Source organism: Lygodium microphyllum, chromosome 1 (assembly GCF_053477565.2).
Source record: "Lygodium microphyllum isolate KBCC chromosome 1, Lygodium_microphyllum_v1.1.10, whole genome shotgun sequence".
NCBI classification, from domain to species: Eukaryota; Viridiplantae; Streptophyta; class Polypodiopsida; order Schizaeales; family Lygodiaceae; genus Lygodium; species Lygodium microphyllum.
The window spans coordinates 49,287,573-49,308,614 of NC_141135.1; the positions used below are offsets into that span (position 1 = coordinate 49,287,573).

The 21,042-nt window shown below is 40.0% G+C and overlaps 1 protein-coding gene across 1 annotated transcript in view; it reads right to left on the minus strand.

Moving 5' to 3' along the window:
- Positions 1–14,391, minus strand: part of LOC148041087 (nitrate regulatory gene2 protein-like) — an 80,462-nt gene extending 66,071 nt beyond the window's left edge. The window contains exon 1 of the mRNA XM_087676773.1: positions 12,695–14,391. Coding sequence (XP_087532899.1) covers positions 12,695–13,505 — 811 coding nt within the window. The 5' untranslated portion in view covers positions 13,506–14,391. The remainder of the gene's footprint in view (positions 1–12,694) is intronic.
- Positions 14,392–21,042: the final 6,651 nt, after the last annotated feature.

Consider the following 21,042-nt stretch of genomic DNA (forward strand, 5'->3'; position numbering starts at 1 on the left):
GACTATTCATGGGGGACTTCACGGAGTCCTTGAAGATTCAAAAGGCAGATACTTTCTTGAAAGGGAATGCATTATAGTGGTGGCCCACTCTTTTGATGCAAGGTAGAGCACTGTCAACGCGGGTACAATTCAAGCAAATGTTTGCATCGAATTGGTTGACAAGTACCTTTGAGATGAACATCATGACAGCTTGGAATAAGCTGAATGCTAAGAAATGTAAGAATTTGGAGCAATATAGCAAGAAGTTTTGGGATGCATTGCTGCCTATTACTTCTTATCGCCCCATACTCCTTCATGAGCAAGCGGAAAAATATATTTGTGGGTTGCCCAAAGGAATCAGGTTTTTTACATTAAATCCACCGTATCTAGCATGTCTCAACTTATAGACTGCTGCTACAACCAATGTTTTGCTGCATGGGAAGGATTCACGCTTCCTAGAGAGTGGGGAGAAGCCAAATAAAAAGTTATTTAAGGTTGAGAAAATGGGCAGATCTGAAAAGAGGCCAAAACAGCAAACAAAGGGCTCGAAAACATTGGCACAACGTAGGGAATTGATGGTAGCAAATAAATGTTTTATTTGTGAACAGGAGGGTCACATTGCAAGGGATTGTTCCAATAGGCAGAAAGCTGGGAAATTAGAAAATCAAAAAGATTCTAAAGGAAAGAAGCCCAAAACATCAGTGGGATTGGTACTAATGTTGTTAGTGATCAGCCCAATGATGATGCTACATTGCATGCTTTGCAAAAGAAGGATGTGCCATTTAGATGGACAACAGTGGAAATTTCAACATTTGAAAAGTTAAAGATAAAGACGACTTCAAATCTTGTGCTTGTGTTGCCCTATATCAAGAAGTTATTCATAGTTCAATGTGATACATGTGGTAACAGCATTGGGACTATTCTTATACATGACGGCCAAGCTATGGCTTGTGAGAGCCGAATTCTTATGCAACATTGCATCTACTTACTAGCCCCTCATGTGTACTTGGCATGCTAGGAGCATTAGATGCATTAGGAAACATTCTTGTTTGCATTCTTTGGACTATTGCAATGTGACTGTGCAAGGGAAATTACATACTAGCAGCTATACCAAGATACATATTTCCATATGTTGCATGCATTACTAGCTGCATTTTCCTCATGACCAACACTATACGAAGCATTTACATGACCATCAACAATACGGTGAGTCCCAAATACAATAGGCTGCATACATTGTCAAAAGACGACATACCAACGAGATAGTAGGGTTTGCGGGGAGGAACACGAAGTGACTCAGCAAACATAGAGAAGAGAAGAGAGGAGAGAAGAAACTCTGATGAATGGAATGATGAAGTTCTGAATCATGGAGTGAATGTGATACAAGGAAACAAGGGTACCATAGCACAAGGAAGATAATGAAGACAACCACGAACCACGAACCACAATGTCCTACTGAAGGGGTGTGAGGGCAGTGGAGAGACTAGAGAGAAGAGGTGACAAACTGAATGAATCAGCCGTGAGGAATGAATGAGAGAGTGGCCTATAAATAGGCACAGTCAATCTAGGATAGAGCCCCTTTTTGGGGCTGCAAACCCTAAACGCAAACCCTAAATGTAAAACGCAAAAACGCAAACTGCGGGTGAAGGGTGAAGGGTTTCTCAACACCCCCTCTCAGGCCCAAAAAGGAGAACAAGAGAAGAGTGGGATGGAGATACAATGCTACATGCTGAAGAATGCTCATGCAGCAGGTGCCACTTGGATAATGTCCCTCGTGGGGAAATTGTTCACTTGCCCAAGTGCCCTAGTACAAAGATGATGAAAACATGCAATGCATAGAAGGAATGTCAGACTTTGTGTGGTGCCAAGAACCATAAGGATATGCCCATACTCGATCTCGGGAGTGGGCTCCATGCTGACCAAGGGATGAAGAAGATCCACCCTGTAATCTCAGAATACCACCTGAAAGGAGACCTTTGAAGATAGTCAAGAGACTGGATGAGCTGTAGAACGCGAAACTCAACCTCGGGAAAGAAGCCACTAGCTCCGTGGCTCCATGCTAGAAGGAATACGAAGGCCTAGCCACCAAAGTCGCTACTGAAGACCCAAGGGCCCCAATCTAGGTAGATCCTCTAGATCCTGGATATGAGTAGAGGAAATGACTGCTCAAAGGAGAGCCACTCCTAAAAAGTGAAAGGTGGTGGTATGTGAAGAACTTCATGGCACATAGGGTCCCTCTTTGAATCGGAAGGAATAGAAGTAGGAGCCCCCTGTGAAGCCGAAGAACTGAAAGCCCCCTCTGAGGGTGAAGTAAAAAAATCCCAATCTGAGGGAGAAAGGGAATCCAACCACTCATGGCTCACGGACTGCGAAGCATCAGATGACAAAGGAAGTACTGTCGGTTGTGCCGAAGAACGTATCTAGGGCTCGGAAGAAGCAGCCGAAAAGAACCCAGAAGTAGCCTCTCGAACCTAAGTGAAAGAGGGTGGGAAAGAATGAGGCTCAGGATGAGCCACGGGTGGGGAACAATTACGGGCTCTCTGAAGAGTGGATTGTGGAGGAGATGTGGGCTGTGAAAGCCACTGTACCCAGAAGTGGGTGGGAGAAACCTTCACACAATGGGGTGGTCTCCAGGAGGACTTATCGCCTTGGAAGGTCTTAGAGACTCCACGTGCTCGAAAGGACTGAGTGCGCATCAAGTATGGCTTATTGCCTCGAGCATAATACTTTGATAGCCGATGCAAAACGATCTCTGAGGCCCAAAAAGGAGAGGTGGCACAAGGAGTGCTTGGTGGAAGTCGCATATACTCCGGAGGGATGGGGAGCAAAGGTCGAAGTCGGCAATCTTCGATGGGATGACCGTTCATGCCGCAGTAGAAGCACCCAATAGTCAGGTCATCTGTTGGTAAAGAAGCCATGGGTACCAGTGTGCCTTGCTGAAGAAGGAAGAAGTCAGCCATGAACCACGAACCGCAATGTCTGCCTCAAGGGGTGTGAGGGCAGTGTGAAGTACGTACCGCAATGTCCGCCGCAAGGGGTGGGAGAGCTGGATGTGAGCTGCCAGTGGTGGGAGGAGGATGCTACCAACAATAAGAGGTTGCAACCAGTAGAAAAACGCAAGTGAGGAGAGAGAAAGACTAGAAACGTAGGTTGCAAGAGAGAGAAAACAGCAAACACAAGCTACAAGAGAGAGAAAGACTAAAAACGCAGGAAAAACCAACAATGGCAGTCAATATGCTGAAATCAGCTCCGAAAAATGTGTACTAGGCTAGAAACATGCACCAAAACTGTTATAGACAGCAATGGCCAGCTTGGATCACGATATCCTCCGCGTCCGGGGTATGGGCAGCAAGCTGAAATACTTGAAATCTACGAAAACGAGATTGTTTTCTGAATGGAGAGTGATCAACAACAATCGCTCTATTGTGAGCAACTGCAAACTGCACGTGGAAGGTTGGAAACAGGCACTAGACTGTAGACGACAGCAAGAGACAGCTGAGACTGCGATGTCCTCCGCGAAAGGGATGTAGGTAGCAAGCTGAAAACACCTGAAACTTGCAAAAACGAGATTTTGATGCAACGGAAGAAGAAGAGAAGTGGATGCCAAACCCGCCACCGGTCTTTGCCGTCACTAGAGTGGAGGATCTTTGCCACTGTTTGAGCAAATCCAGCTTTGATACTATGTCAAAAGACGACGTACCAGCGAGATAGTAGGGTTTGCGAGGAGGAATATGGAGTGAACTTTGCAAGATGATAAAGACAGCCATGAACCATGAACCACAATGTCCTCCTGAAGGGGTGTGAGGGTAGTGGAGAGGCTAGAGAGAAGAGGTGACGGACTGAATGAATCACCCATGAGGAATGAACGAGAAACTGGCATATAAATAGGCACAGTCAATCTAGGATGGCGCCCCTTTTAGGGGCTGCAAACACTAAACGCAAACCCTAAACATAAAACGCAGAAACACAAAAACCCAAATTGCAGGTGAAGGGTGAAGGGTTATGTGTTGCCAAACTTGTCACTTTGTGTCCCAACATCATGCCAACATTGCTTTACATGAGATATGCATATTGTCATCCATAACCAGACACATTGGGCCTTGCACACCATACATTCGTTGTTACTGCATATAATAAGGAGTTTGTCATGCATCCCCGTATATGGTCCTTGACCTACCATAGCATGGAAACTAGTGCCACCACAAAAGTACATTGGTTGCCCCATAATTGCATGCATGCCCTGCTATCCAAAATGCATTGGATTGGCACTTCCAAGTTGGCCTTACATATGCATCAATTGCCCCACTATCATCATTTGCTTATGCTCATTGCCCACATTTGGAACATCATGATGCTATATTGGCTCTTTCTTTGGTGCATCTTGCTATCTCAAACCTCTTGAAGACGATTTCCTCTTCTTGCATTTGCTGCCCTCCTTTAAGGGATTCAAAAAGCGTATGAACTAAGGATCCTCTGCCAATTGCATTAACATTTCAGCTTTTGTCCTCAACAAATCTTTACACTGGTCATCCTCTTCCTCTTGCTAGTTATCAGCTTCAAGAGAACTAGAAAGACCCACCTCTTATCCAATTCCCTCATTCTCAGCTTACTGCCCATGCTCTATGCCTTGTCCAAGATCAAGCATTGCATTTTCCCCAAACACTTTGTGCATTTTCAGATTGAGAGGCATCATCCTTGCATGATCCCATCTCACTATTTGAAAACATTATTGTTGTAGTGCTTAGCCGAATACAATTTCAGCACTAGAGCAAAGTTTCTAGCCTTCAATCAAGTACCTCATGCCCACCAATTCGAGGGAATTGATGGTATCCCAACAATGGAATCATGAAACGAGCCTTCCTCTCCTCAGACAGGGTGGTAAATAACTTGATTTAGCACTAATTACAGCAAGCATAAAATTCATATAAACTGAAAATTTACACTTTACTACTTTAATCTTGGACATTGGATATCCTCTTGGCCCCAAAGTTAGCGCCCCTTGTGGTATTTCTTTATCTTATATTGCAAATGGAAGAAATACAACTGAGATCCTCTAATCTCCTCTGCTAATCCAAGTTCCTCTTGCCGTCAAAATTCACTAGCAAGCCTCCAAACCAATTTACTACTTGATTTGCTTGGGGATTGACCTTCACCTTGCTCCTTGAAAGACAAATTCAGCCCCAAATCTGATATTGCTTGGCTGGCCTCTTGAATCTCCTTGAAATTCCCTAATTTTAGTTGTTGAAATTCAAGTCTTAGGCCCTCAATTCTGAGCACACCTCCTGAGGCGATTGTCAAAACCCTAATTTTTACTATAAATTAGGGTTTATACCAAAGATTGACTGAAATCTCTTCCTCTGATGGCTCAAACCCTTGGAAAATGCTGAGATAACTTGAGAGATGGTTGGAAGATGAGAGAGGATGTTGTAGAGAGAAATTTCAAAGTTTCATCGTGAGAAATATTGAAAAACTATTGTTGCCCTGCTCAAACAACCATGGAAGTTGTCACCTACACCTTAGGACCACCAAAAATATTGTTGCTCCCTCTTGTATGTTGTCACCTGCACCTGAAGGCCCTTGGGTTGCTATCACCTACTCTTGGAGGGCTCCAAATTGTTGTCACTTGCTATATGACTGGTCCATGGTGTCTACAAATCACACCAACAGCATCTCCTTGCTCTCTAATATCCTCGTTCTCTCTCACAATGGCCAGCATAGACTTCCACCAACCCCTAAAAATGGCTTTTCAACTTGCATGGGCAAGTTTTGCCAAGTGGCAACTTTCTAATCCTATTTTTCAACATTATCTAGCTTAATAAATTACTTTTTAAAATACTAATTTAAAAAATTAATTTAATAATTATTCTAATACTCGAAAAACTAATATAACCAACCAAATTGTCTTCCAAGTATCCTTAAGCACTTATTGACCCTTAGACTAGCATTAATTAATCAATTAATACCTAGTCTCTAATGCCACCACTAACATTAGTGGCCAATAAATTGGTCTACACTCAGATCTGACACAAGATACCACCTAGTACCTATCAAGCATAACTTATTACAACTTTTGCCTTTGACACCCACTACATCCTCGAAGTCCTTGGCCTATTACCATGAAATAATTGCCATGTGCATCACATGTACTAAACAACCTTACACATTTGTTTAATATCTTAATTAAATATTATTGGCAAGATTAGACCATCTCAAAATTTCACATCATCATGACATTGGTACCTAAGTAGGTATTGGCGCATAAGAAAAGAAAGGTTACAGGTAAAGTTTCCATGAGATATTTGATGAAGTGTCAGAATTATTCACCAATGGATGCAAAATGGATAGAAGAGGATGACTTGACAGACCATCCTTAATTGTAGCAACTTTACCAAACTAGATGCCTTTCAATTAGAGCCGACATTGGTTCGAGCTCAGTCAAGTTCGGCAAAGCAAGGATCTGAAGCATTGCCTCACACTCAAGGGGGAGGTAGCACTTCGATTATACTAGTTTTGGATGGCTCTCGTATGTAATGGATCTCAGACGTATTCAATACGCATCCAAGATACTATGCTGACAATATATTTACCATGAGATCACTATTCAGTGTATTAGTCACTGTGCAATGTATGTTAATGAGTATAAGTTTCACCCAAGCACTAAAACTATACTTTTGCATTAAATTATGATCACTTTGACATGAGTTATTGCCTCGGTCTTGAGACAAAATTCTGATCGGTTTCAACTTCTTTAATCAATTTGAGAACCGTTTATGGTCACTTTTGGAATCAGTTTTTGCATCAGTTCCTGATCAAATTTTGCAATCAATTTGGAATCACATTTGCAACACTTCGTGATCAATTCTTAAATCAATATGTGATCAGTTCATGATCAATTTATGCTCAATTTTCAATGGCCTACAACTGATTCCATGGACAGCAGCATATTCATAAATGACATTGACAGTTTCAGTCATGATTTCAACTAAGTTTATGCTTTTCTTTGATTGAAAGTCAAAACATTTGAGAAACATGAGTTATGGATGTATCCAATGGGTTTCTAGCAATAGTTCCAAATTGTTTCTCAATTTTATTTGATGTTTATGCTAGCTAGGAATTTTCAGCAGATTTGGGACCTATAGCATGGTTAGACAATAGTGGCCAATGATGTCTTATGGAAGTTCCAATGCACTATTCTTTTCCTTTAGCACAATACAATGCAATCAAGGATAGTTGCAAGGATTTAAAGGGGGAGGTCTATTACGAGGACGTGAAATTTTGAGATGTTTTAATCTTGTCAATCACATTTGATTAAGTTACTAATCAAATGTGTAAACTTGTTTAGTACACGTGATGCACATAGCAATTATTACATAGTAACAAGCCAAGGACCCCAAGGGTGCAATGCATGTCAAAGGCAAAAGTTGTGATAAGTTATGCATGCTGAGCTTTGGTGGTCAATCAATGCCAATTTGAACCCTAGGAAAGTTGTTTGGCCACTAAGTTGTCAATGGTGACACTAGGGACTATGCGTTAACTAGCTAAGTAATGCCAATCTAAGGGTCAACAGAGGTTGGGAACCACTCCTAGTAGCAAATGGACTAGCCAATTTAATTATGAATAGGTAGATTTAATTTTGGGCGAGTCAAAAGGGCTTAAATTAATTTTCAAAATTATTTAATTTTGAAAAGTAATTTAATGGCTAGATAATGTTGAAAATTGGGTTTAGAAGGTTGCCACTTGACAAAAACACCCGTGCAAACTAAGAAAACTTTTTTGGGGCCTGGTTTCGGCCATTTGGAGAGTTTCCAACCTGTGGAAGAGAGGGAGAAGGTGCTGCAAATCAGATTTCATATCAGATTTCAACCATTTGCTACAAGCAACAGCAACCAAAGGCCATAGGAGATCAAGTGACAACAAAGGAGAGTCCATCTAGGGCTGGCAACTACATCAGTAGGCTGGCAACAGCATTTTGGTGCTTCCAAGCAACAAGCAACTGCATCTCTTGCTGGTTGGAGTAAGAAGCAAGCAATTTGGAGGGTTTTTCCCCGTGAAATCCCATAATTCTCTCTCTTTCTCTAGCATTCTCTCACTTCTCCAACCCATTCTCAAAAGATCTCAACTTATCTCAGCCATTTGGGGCAAATCTCAGCCAAATTTTGTGGACATCGGAGGGAATTCTGCTATAAACCCTAAATTTCTGCAAAAACGAGGGTTTGGCAATAGCCACCTCGAGACCCTTGCCATCAATAGAAGGCATCGCACACTAAAATCAGCACTTGCAATTTGTGGTATGGTCGGGGATTTCAAATGCCAGCCCATTCATTTTGAATTTGGGGCAGCATTTGGCCATCCGGGGTCCAATTGGAGCAAGTCTTGGGCGAAATTTAAGCAGCAATTTGCCCAATTCGTGTGTTGATTCAATCTATAATAAGGGACTTTTGGATCAGCCAAGGAGATTGTGGAATCTCAACTTGTGCCCAATCCATTAGTCAATAAAGTTAAAGAAATGCTGAAAGGGGCGCCAACAAGGTATCTACTGTTCAAGACTATTAAGATAAAGTGAGCATTTCGATTTATGTTCATTTATTGATTGCTGTAGTTAAGTGCTTGAACAGGAATTACCACCCTATCCAAGAAGGAAGATTGGTTTCAATAGCAGTTGGCAATTGCAGATTTGATGTCAACGCACTAAGCAGGATGATGGCATCAACAGCAAATGCAGCAATTTCTAGTCATATAGCAAGCTGAAAACAATTACCAACAATAGCAAGGGATATACTAAACTTTTGCTTTTTCTCTCTTCTTATTTTTTTAGTATTTTAAATTATAGTTTTCATCCTATTGAGTAATATGTGCCCCTAGGAGAGAATAAAAGGGATGGTTAGACGCAACACATCACAAAACAAATAAGCTATCTCAAACACCCATGAGTGTCAATGAAAAAGGAAAATAATGGGAAGGATGTGGTAAGGAAGGAAAGCAAGAAGACTACCCTAGAAGACTGCCAAGGGAGCTACCGTGAATATGGTGGTTGGATCCAAAGCCAACCATGGTTGGATCCAAAGCTGACCACTCTTTGACTGAAAAGGGATAAAGGCATATAGATGCACGTTTACAAGAATAGATGCCAATGCATGGGGTAATGCAAAGGACAATGCAAATCATCATGCTCATGCAAAATGCTATGCAACGATGGCACTTAGACAGTGCCCTTGCAAGGGAAATTGTTCACTTGCCCAAGAGCCTTTTACAATCACAATCGTCTTGATGATGCGGATAATGATTCTGAACACCCAAGGCAGAAGGAAAGTGACCATCTGACGATGTTTAGATGGACCTAGAGTGATGCAAAGGGCAATACAAATTGTCATGCTCATGCAAAATGCTATGCAACGGTGCCACTTGGGCAGTGCCCTTGCAGAGGGAATTGTTCACTAGCGCAAGTTCCCTTTTACAATCATAGTCAACTTGATGATGTAGATATTGATTCTAAACACCAAAGACAGAAAGAAAGTGACCATTTGAAAATGTTTACATCGACCTTTTAACATATGATAGCCCTATCTTATAATGGCAGGTTATCCTTAGAGCTTACTTTTACTTTTCTTCTAATTTCTAGTTGATTATACCCTTTTTTTAGCACCCTAAGTGGAATGTACAAACAATGATTGATATATTTGATTTTATCCACAACTCTCTCTCTCTCTCTCTCTCTCTCTCTCTCTCTAAGGGAGATCCACTGATGTCATGACCAGTACCTAGCAAAGATAGGAGATCAAACAAATCCCCACTAGATGGAGCTAGCAAATCCATAAATTCCCCTCCTCTCTCTCTACTGTGCTCACAATATTGTACACCTTTGTAGTTTCTATTGCCACTGTATATCACCATGATGACAGATCACATCTTGCCATCCTAGATAACATCTCAGGATGTCACACTTTGAAAATTAGTTACCATCATCATTGTACGTGGTTATGTCTCATAGGCCAATTTTGTCCTCTATATGTTAATATCTCTCCTTTTTTTGGTAATAGGTAATTCATCTCTTTTTTTTTCGTAAAAGGTAATTCATCTCTCTCTCTCTCTCTCTCTCTCTCTCTCTCTCTCTCTCTCTCTCTCTCTCTCTCTCTCTCTCTCTCTCTCTCAATTCAACACAACCATTGGTAGGATGGTACCTATAGAGACTATATATCAAAAGTTCACAAGAACCCAAGGCTAATTTATGGCCTACTTCTTTATCGGCTACTAGATTGTTAGCCAAACTATTTTTGTAGATCCTTCAATCTTCTATCTCTAAATAGCAGTTGAAGAGGGTATTACCATTTTTGTGTGTCTACATTAGCACTTAGTAACATTGCATTCATGAATGCCTAATCCTATTCTTCTATCATTTATATTCACTTTCTATGAGCATTCTTGCTTTCATTCCTTTGCCACATATTGCACTCCTACCATAATATCAAGAGTTATAGCATGGTGCTTTACTGTCTTTGCAATGTGGCCATCACCCTGCCTATTGAGATATTGGTTGACTTGTGTACTCCTATCATATGCTTCTATTGAACTTGGTGATCATAAGCCACTTTGCCATAGTGAGCAATTTTGATGTTGCTACAACCCACTTCTCATTTCATATGACTAGAAAGTCACAAAAAATGGCAAACCCTAGCCTTTCCCACTTTGATTCCATGTTCACATTTCAAGTAACTATGTGTCGGCATGGAATGTGACTATGTCTTGTGAGCCTTCAATCTTGACTTGTTTGCCTTTTACATTGGCATGTTGACATCACCAATTGACATTTTTGTGTGCTATGAGCTTCTACTTGCATTTTATAACTCCGATGGCTAGCCTAATGCAACCCACTTTTACCACATCCAAGCATTGACTACTTTGCACCAAATCAACACTTGGTTCACAATCCAATCTCCAAGCATTGACCTAGCATGCGGCATTGTCCTATAGATAACCAAGTAATGTCGACCCTAGCTTGCACTTTTTATTACTTTGCCGCACTCAAAGCACCCAATGTGTCACCACACCTGTTTGTAATCGTAACTCCACTCCCTCTACTTCTCTCTCCTCCCAAATGACAATGCAAGCCAGCCTTTTCCTCATTCCAGTTCCTTGTGTTACAACCCATACATCCTCAAGGGCTTTTTGTATTAATGGAAGTGCCTCAATGAAGCTCACCAGGCAGCTCTTCAAATTTGGTATTCCTCTGCTAAAAAATTAGCTTAGTCGCCTCCTATTAGCAGGTGCTTTCACCAGTCCTACAATAATAGATTCATCCCAGTTGCTTACTACTTTGCTTGATGAATAACTCAATATGGACTGGTGATGTGGATGCTAAGTCTTCAATTGGGAAGTGGAGACCCCAAGCTTTGTGTTTGTCTGCTGTCATGTTAGGGTTTTGCAGGCTGGTCTCAACAGTGGTATCAGAGCCACAGACCCAACTTGAAAGTAAAGAAAGGAAAAATCCATCAGTGTGTGGGTGCATCCTCTTCCCTAAGGTAAGTGGTATGGGAAGGATGCTTTAGAAGTGACACGATGGAGTTGTGAGGTGAGGGATGATCCAGAAGGTAGGTCATGGGAAGCAGGTTTATCTGCTCAACACCTATGTGGAAAAACTGCTCGGTCGAACCAGATATCAGGTCATTCAAAAAGGTTGATGAGATAACCACAATGACTGTCAAGAGATTCAAAGAGAAGGCAGCTGAGTAGAGGCCTTATTGCAGCCCTACAAGACTAATTTCGACCTAAAATTGGTAGCCAACTGATCCATGTTCTTGGAGGGTCTAGGATGGTGTCATCATATGAGATCCCAGCTTGGTAACACATCATTTGAGTTTCAGTTTCAGTGCCCTTCTGAGTTGTGCCTTTTGTCCACTTTCATTTTCTCACTTGTATTTCCCGATTACTTTTTGTCCTCAACTAAGACTGAAACAATGGATAAAAATCAGCCCCTGATGCCCTAATCCCTCACTGCCAGAAACAAGTCACGACATGCTACAGATGTACAGCATAACTGTTATTGAAATGATGAGTTTCCTTATAGCAAAGAGATCTACTCTCAAGACATTGCAGGAATGACTGTGTGACTTTGAAGTACCAATTCACAAACCAAACGATTGATACCAGCATACACTTCGTATGCATGTGTTATCTAAGACATAGTATATCTCTTTCCTGTGGCACTCCACAAACTGCCTATCTGAACTCAGACACTGTTAAAGCAATTACAGCATGCTTCATACAACTTGTACCTGAAATATGAGAAACACAAGCTGCCAAGTACTACATTTAGAGTCACTACTGGCATAGCAGACATAAAGGTCCTTTTCAAAGAAAGCTCCTTGCATTGGTTATGGAAAAACACACTGTACAATGCAAAACAAAAGGTCCACCTCTGTCTGACAGTTTCTGCAGATGGTTAGTATAAATACATATAACTTAAAAAGTATGGACAGTGAAAGAAACAACCAATAAGGAGTCTATCTCCATTGAATGTCAGTCAGCTGCTAAGTAAGGACGGGGCCAGGCATCCATGTGGCCAAAGTAATGTGAGTTCGCACATAAATTCTTTTTTACACCTATTGTAGTAACAGCTGTTTCACTAGTTGAGCCAAATACGGAAGGAAAATCAGACCTACGTAAACATGGAAAACGCCTTATTCCTTAGTCACACCACATGGGGAAATAAGGAACTCACTAGACTTGCTATCTGCAATTGAAGGGTGATAATACACCCGCTGAGCCTCCAGCATATGAGAAACATGTTTCCCTGCATGATGGCTTTTCAGAAAGTTCTCGTCAATGATGCTCAGAATACTCTGCAAATCCTTCTTACTCCCATGTGCCCCTTTTTGAGGGGGTGGCATTTGGGATTGCCTTCTGCTCTCCTTTTCTTGTGGGGTCTCCTTGGATTTGGGCTTGTCCCTGGACATTGAGTCCCGATAAGGTTCTTCTTTCAGATCAACTCTCTCCTCATTGTCGGTTTCATGTGCTTTTGCATATGAATCAAGCTCAGCTTCATCCAGGTCAGATATGCCTGAAGCACTGACCCTAGTATCAAATATATGATTCGTCATGTCATCCAATGAAGGAGCAGAATGCCTGGAGTCTTCGTCCAAATACCCGTAATTTTCATCATCCTCAGTTAAAGTTCTTGGGTGAGAAGTCTGTTCTGGAGTTCGTAGAGCAAAGGGGGGAAGACTGACTGCTCGAGGGAGTGGTTTGTGGGCTTGAGGAGGGGAAGTTTTGGAAACTTCTTCAGGGGGCAGAGGAGGAGGTAATGGTGGCTGATAGAGTGGCACAGGAGATTTTGCGTCTTCAGTACTGCCTTCTGCTGCATCTGCAAACTGCTGTAGTGCGGAGCCTGTGTCCTTCAATGATGCAATATATGAAGCATGAGCTGAAGCAAATGCATGTCTCTGCACAACTGCAACCTTGGCCAATCTTTTGCGGATCTTGTATGGCTTCACAGCCTCCTGATTATCTAATCTGGAGCTGGAGCATCCCATGCTCCAAAGGGCAGCTCTTACCGTAGCACTCTTTGCAGACAAAGGGGGGACAAGAACAACAGATCAAAGTTGCTAATGTGCTAACCAGATGGTAGAGCTTTTTGAGCTGGATATCAAAGACTTGTTGCTGGTAATGGATTGATAGCGCTTAATGCTCCAGCCACGCTGTCGAGCCAGATACACTCTATGTTTCGAAAAACACGTCAATCGCCGGTGATGGAGATGGCAAACTTGCCTGATACCAAGAAATGTGAAAGTCTACAACATGAGGCGGATCGTGAGTGAAAAGGGGAATGTGCCAAGGCTGCGCTACGCACACAGCAGTAGGATATTGCAGTGTTTTGAGCCGCTTGATTGATTGAAAGAATCCCTGCTGCAACCAGACACTGGCAGCAAAGCCCGATGGGAGACTTCTTTGCTCTGATGGATCTTGCGATAACGAACTCCGGCTAGCTGGAATGATTGCACCTCCCTCAAATTTACAGTCATGTGACTCAAATGAGAGAGTCTCTTACCATTGATGGAGCAATCAATGGATGCTGATGAGCCTCGCTGATGCACTGACACACACGAGCTGCTCCCTGGCAAGTTTGAGCGTAGCGTAACCTCGGAGACAAGCAATGGACAAAGCGGTACAATATGCACAAACGGGTTCAAAGCTCTGGAGTCTGTATAATATACACAAGGATCAAAGCTCTGCATGCATACACACACAGGAAGCCATGACAGCCAGCTGCCAAGTGGATTCTCGAGGTTCCTTCTGTCTTTCTCTGCTTTGTGCTGCGAATGGCGCCCTGCGTGTCCTTCACTAACATCGAAGACGATGCTTGTGTGCCTAGGCAGCAAGGACATTCTTTTCCCTTCTTCTTCCTTTCTCGTGGGTATATAATTTTATTGTTGACACCTTTTGCCTAACTTTTTGTAACGGGAGTTTATTCCTTCGATTGTGCAGAAAAAAGGCTGGACATGTGCATGTTAACCCCCACAATCACATTAATTTATTGCCATGAGTTACCTTTTCTTCCATGCCCAAGATGAGGATATCCCGATTTCTCACGGAAGTTAAAATTGTATGCATGCGCCCGCGCAGCCAGCCGCCGACTAGCTACGCTTGTGACCTCTGGCAACATGATATACTTGTCACCATAGAATAGCACTAAACTCTCAACCTTAGAGCCTATCATAATTAATTTAGATACAAAAATAGACCATGTATTGTATTAACTAATATCCCACATCATAAAATGAAGATATGAGCTGAGCTAACTAATTACCCTAATCATTTTGGCTAGGTATTTTTTAGTAAATGTACTCGGTTTGCAAGATACTCCTCGAAACCATTGAGCTTTGCCAATTTTTCTAACCATGTGATTTCTACCCTTGCATTCTTATTAATAACTCTAAGGATTTTGGCTAAGATATTTTTCATCGAATGTAGTCGGTTTGCAAGACACTCCCCAAAACTATTGAGCTTTGCTAGCCATTTTCTAACCATGTGACTTCTACCCTTATATTATGAAAAATTAGCTAACTACGAGTTTCCCAAATCACTCAAAGGGTGAAGAGTTGAGCAAATTGAAAAGCAAGCATCTTAGTTTGGAAATATGTATTATCTTGTTGCTTTGTAAACAAAAGCTTGATAACCATTAGAATCATAATATTTTTGACAAAATGTCAATGTAAGATAGCACAAAGGTTTTAGATGTTTGTTGCAAGCTTGTTGTACTTCACAAGGATATGTGTATCCTTATCGCACACTTAATTAATTTCTTTTTGGACTTATTAGCCAGCATAACACACAATTTTATGCATAGCCTTGAAGTTACTTCAAAATCTTCTAAAGGAACATCACACATGTGCACCATATACATTTTAGTTCATGTAAGCTTGCATTCAAGTGATGGAAACATTTTTAGGGTCTTTTGTTAAGAGTGCATAGATGGGCATATATGTCAACCTCTATAGCATGCAAGCTATGAAAGTGATGGAAATAAGAACTCAAATATGTGTTGCTAATTTTTAAAATATTAAGGAATGTTATGCACTTCATGAATTGAAATCGCAACAAAGTTGAGTCACTCGTTTACTTGCTTATCACTAAAATATTGTGTTTTCTTATATAGTTGATCACTAGCTCCATTCATTTGGTAGCTTTAACCATCGATAGGAATCATATCGATCACAATTATGCCCTTCAAACATACTTAAGAAAGTATGTTGCAATATTTGTTTTGCAAGGAGATGGGATTTGCATCTACATGCTACAAAAAATGTTAGGGGCATGACAATGACTAGTGAGGAGATAGTAAGAATGGCAAATGAAATTATGTAGGAAATAGTAACAATGGTAAATGAAATTGTTGGGGGGCATATCAAAATGACTAGTGAGGAGATAGTAAGAATGGTGTATGTGTGTTGTTAATTTCGTGCCTTGCATTAAGGATCAAGCATTATTGCCCTAAAATAATATTACTGTATATATCAGACTTAGCCTAGTGCTACATACTAACACAATCACTACTATTCTACACTCGTAGAATGAAGAAGCAACTTGAAGTTCTCAAGCTTATGCTTGTTGTATAAGATTGATTAATAAATAGTCATTGCTTTATTAATTTATTAATCTACATCCTTTTAGCATAGAACTATCTTTATGTCTTTGCCCAACAAAGAGGAATCTTTTAATGGGAGAGATGGATAGTATTCTCAAGTAAAATAATAACATAAGGAACAACAAAGAGGAATCTTTTAAAGCAGTTTATATTTGCAAGCTTTTTGCATTGTTGTTTTCAAAGACGTGGCCATTTTCTCCTCTGCTCAACAACCAAAGCACAAAGGCCATTAAAATAATATATTCGCCAAGAATTAAAGTTGGCTCAATTATAGCTTTTTCTTATTTCTTAGAGATGGATGCTTCTATTCAAAAATTTCAAATGTCGAATCTCCTTTTCATTATTGTAATCAAAGAAAAGTGGAAAGCAATGTTAATCTTGTCATGCTTTTCTAAAAAAACTTATTTCTTATTATCATATATAACTAGGCACTTCACACCTAGATTCTATGGTGGTTCTTAGCTCTGTGTGTGTGTGTGTGTGTGTGATGAGGAAAACAATGAGAATTGTAAAACTAAACTATACTAAGCAAAATTAATATTAAAGTATCTCAATACAAAATTTGATACATTAATAAATAATATTAAGTATAATATGTTTGTTATTACATATTATAATTATCATATTATATGCATTAATTAATTGTATATTAGTATTGATATACAATTATTTATAATATATAATATATCATTTATTATATATGATAATCAATACTATATAATTAAAACATGTATTAATTAAATATATAATACATAAATACTATTATATATTATCTCTTATGCCATTAATGTATCAATATTGTTTACTATATATGATATATTATGTATTGTATATATAATGTATTTACATACATACATACACGCACGCACGCACGCACGCACGCACGCACGCACGCACACACACACACACACACACACACACACACACACACACACACACACACACACACACACACACACACACACACACACACACACACACACACACACACACACACACCTCTCTCTCTCTCTCTCTCTCTCTCTCTCTCTCTCTCTCTCTCTCTCTCTCTCTCTCTCTCTCTCTCTCTCTCTCTCTCTCTCTCTCTCTCTCTCTCTCTCTCTCTCTCTGGCTATGCTCACCTCAAGATCTTTGCATGGTGATGGGCACGCTAGGAAGAAGGAGAAGCTGGAACACAAAAACATGGAGAGAAAAAGCTTCACCCACAATCCCTCATTTTCTCTCTCATTCTCCCTATCTTTTCTTCTCAAGCTTTCATTATGGTACAAGCAAGAAGAAAAGAGAAGGAATTAAAAGATCTCAAGTTTGTGCACATGAGAATAAGAGATTCCATTCATTTTGAGCTTTAAATCAAGAAATCATTGGTGGCTAGACTCAACCTCTTTTGTCTCTCAAGCTCCATCATCTAGTCTATTACAATGTCACTAGGCTTTCATGGATTGCCCATGGTGGATGAGTTCCTAGAATGGACTTTTATATAAATTATTGATTTGTCCATAGTTCCTCATCCTTTTGGATGACTTACTATAACACATGAGTGTAAATACTGATAGATAGTATGGACTTTTATATAACAAATTGATTTGCCCACAATTCCTCAACCTGTTGGATGACTTACTATAACACATGAGTGTAAATGCAGATAAATACAATGTGCTTGAGATAAACTCGGCTCTTAGTTTTACAAAATGTGTTCCAATAGGATATAAAGAATTGAACATGACATTTTACCTAAGGTTATTTTTAAAAAGTTACAAAAATCACTTTGTTAATGTCATCAAATGAGTCATTTGTCTTGATAATTTAAATTCAAGACTACTCTTTCCTTTGACTAGTTGGTTTTTGTAGACTCTCATCATTGCTTGGAGATCTCTTATGCATAGTTAGCTTATGTACATGGTTACCCATGGTTAAGATGCATCTATATTTGACATTTTTTGGATTCTCTGATAGTATTTGGTACTTGGAGTTGCATGCTCTTTTCTTTGACACTTTTAGTTGCATTGTAAGTCTTCTTGCTATCCAAAGTTCCCTAGCATTGGGAACACTCTATTTTTGGACATTTACCTATAGTTTCCTTGTCATATTCAGCAGTTTTATGGGCAACATTGCTGAAATTCAATTTTGAGCTACTTTACTAAGAGCATGTGCTTATATTAAGCACTTTAGTGCTTTTACTTTATGGATAGCAATACATGGGTTGTTTTCACTCGGTTGCATTCATTTTTTGCTCTTGTTTTTGGGTTGATTCACTATTATTACAATAGCTCATTCTCTCTTTGCTTTGCAACCATAATGGTAGGTGCTTCTAGTGCCTCTAAGCTTAATGCCATCTTTAACATTGATAAGTTGGATGGCAATAACTCCAACTATTGGAAGACCCATATATGCCAGGCTTTGGTGGAAAAGAAGTAGGTTGGACCATTGAAATGCAAAGGCATAAAGCTTGAATATATGGATATTGACACTTGGGATGACCTTGATGAGCTATGCAAGTCCACTATCATTTTGTATTTGTCTAAGCATGTATACTTTAATATCATTTTTTGAGACCGAGGGTGGTGCATGGTAGTTATGGGGGAAAATATGTGATCTTTATAATAAAGTAAAGCCATGTTTCACAGTTGTACTAGCTTAAAAAGCTTGTGGACCTTTGTATGAAGGAAGGCACACCTATGTCTACTCATTTGAATGAGTTTCGCTCTATTTGTAGCCAACTTACTCTGTAGAAGATTGCCTTTGATGATAAGATAAAGTCTATGTTTTTGCTCGTCACTCTTTCAGAGTCTTGGAATACCTTTCGTACTACTATTAGCACTAATGCTCCTAAGGATGGTTATAAATGCTCAGGTGTAGAGGGAGCCTTGCTTATTAAGGAAGTGAACATGAGAAATGTTAATGTAGCCCATGCCTCTCATGCTTTTACAATTAAAGGCAAGAATGATACTAGAGGTAGTTATGACCATCGTGGTAGAAACCCATAGTAAAATAGATCTAAGCCTAGACCTCATGGACAGAATCGTACTAAATCTCGTGGTCCTAAGTCATCTCTTACTTGTCATTATCGTAGGTAGATGGTGATACCTCGCATGCAACATTGGGATGCCATGAAAGGTATTATGATATACCTTAAGAGAATTACAAACTTGTGCCTTTGTTGTGGCAACCAAGACACCAAGGTTGTGGGCTACATTGACTTAGATTATGTAGGACATGCATATACTAGGAAGTCCACCTATGGCTATATCTTCATCATCGTTGGAGATGTTATTTCTTGGATGTCTAAGGTGCAAATATGCACTACCTTGTCTACTACTAAGGTTGAGTAGATTACAACCACTAAGGCTATCTAGTTGCAGACCTTGGTATCACCTCTATGACTCCTACCTTGCATTCATACTCTATGAATGCCATCTAGTTGGCATGTAATCTAGTCTTTCATATGATGACTAAGTATATTGAGGTCCATTATCACTTGATCAAAGAGGTGATTGTAGATGAGCATATAGAGCTTGTCAAGATTCCTATAGATGAGAATCATGTTGATCTACTCAGTAAAAGTCTCCAAGTGGAATGTTATGCCTTCCTTGGGAAGATGATGGGCTTAGGATGAGATGACGTCTTTCCTCTCCAATTGTACTCATATGTACATTTTGTATTTTCTTTCTCCACACTCTTGGATCATGGTTGCTTGTGTTTATCCACCTACATTTATCTTGTACTTAGTATCCACATACCTACACACTTTTGATGATGGCTACCTATCACTATCGTATTTATTCATTATTATTTACTATGGAATAGGGAAGGCAGATCACACATTGTGACTACTGGAGTTCCCACATAATAGTCTTGCTCTCTGGAGTTCAAGCCTCCATAGCCACTGCTCTCTCCCTTTTATTGTGCTTCACTCTCACTCTCGCTCTTGCTCACCCTTTTAGGAATAAGACAATAAAGTTTGGTTTTGGATTGCTTAGGAATAGATTTTGGCTAATGTGTTTGATGTATGCAAGCATGGGGGTTACTTAAGCATAAGAGTGGCTTGTTATTCTAGAAGCAAGCGATTGGGCTAGTGGAAAAGTAGGGGCTTACTTGTTATTTTGAAGCTCAAGGCCTACTTGTGTCTATTTATAGAAAAGAAGAAAGAGAGATATATTTGATATTTTGTTGCGATTGTGATGTTTATCTGAGTACTCCATGAGGTTTATTGCCAAAAACCACTAACTTGTACAACCATAACAACAAACCCTCAAATAGAAGAGAAACAAAGCTCTAGAGAACCATATAGAGGCTAACAAAACCAAATAATACTCAAACAGAACCCACCAGAACATTCTAATCTAGAAACCATAATGAGATATCAAAACCTTTTCAACCCAAGAAAAAATCATAAAAACACTCCCAGGTCCACTAAGAAAAGAGTTCGGAACCTAAAAAACTTCCATTAAAAGGATAATTCAGGTCTAAGAAATAACAAAAGATAGCCAACAAATCAAGCATTTTAGGCAATCAAGACATGTCAAGTCAATCTTCTTTGGCTAAGGAAGGAAAAATTGGCACTTTAACTAGAAGGTGCCATCATGGCAATACAAGGGCTAGAAGGATGGGCCTTATGTGAGACATGCAAAAACGTGGGTGAAATTAATCCACTTTGCATGAGGAACAACTCAAAGAGATAGGAGCTAGTGGATCAGACTCTATAAAGGCTTTTACTGTAGGTATAAATAGATGAAACAAGAAGGGTGAAAAGAAGGAAACTACCAAGAACCATAATGAAAAAAAGAAAATCAACCATGTAAGGGTCACCAAATATATTTTTATTCACTTAAGTTCACCACCCATGAAATAGAACCAAGGATAATCAATTCACATAGCATCATGAAACAATTCTGCACAATTGAATCTTCAATAAGGCATATGTCATT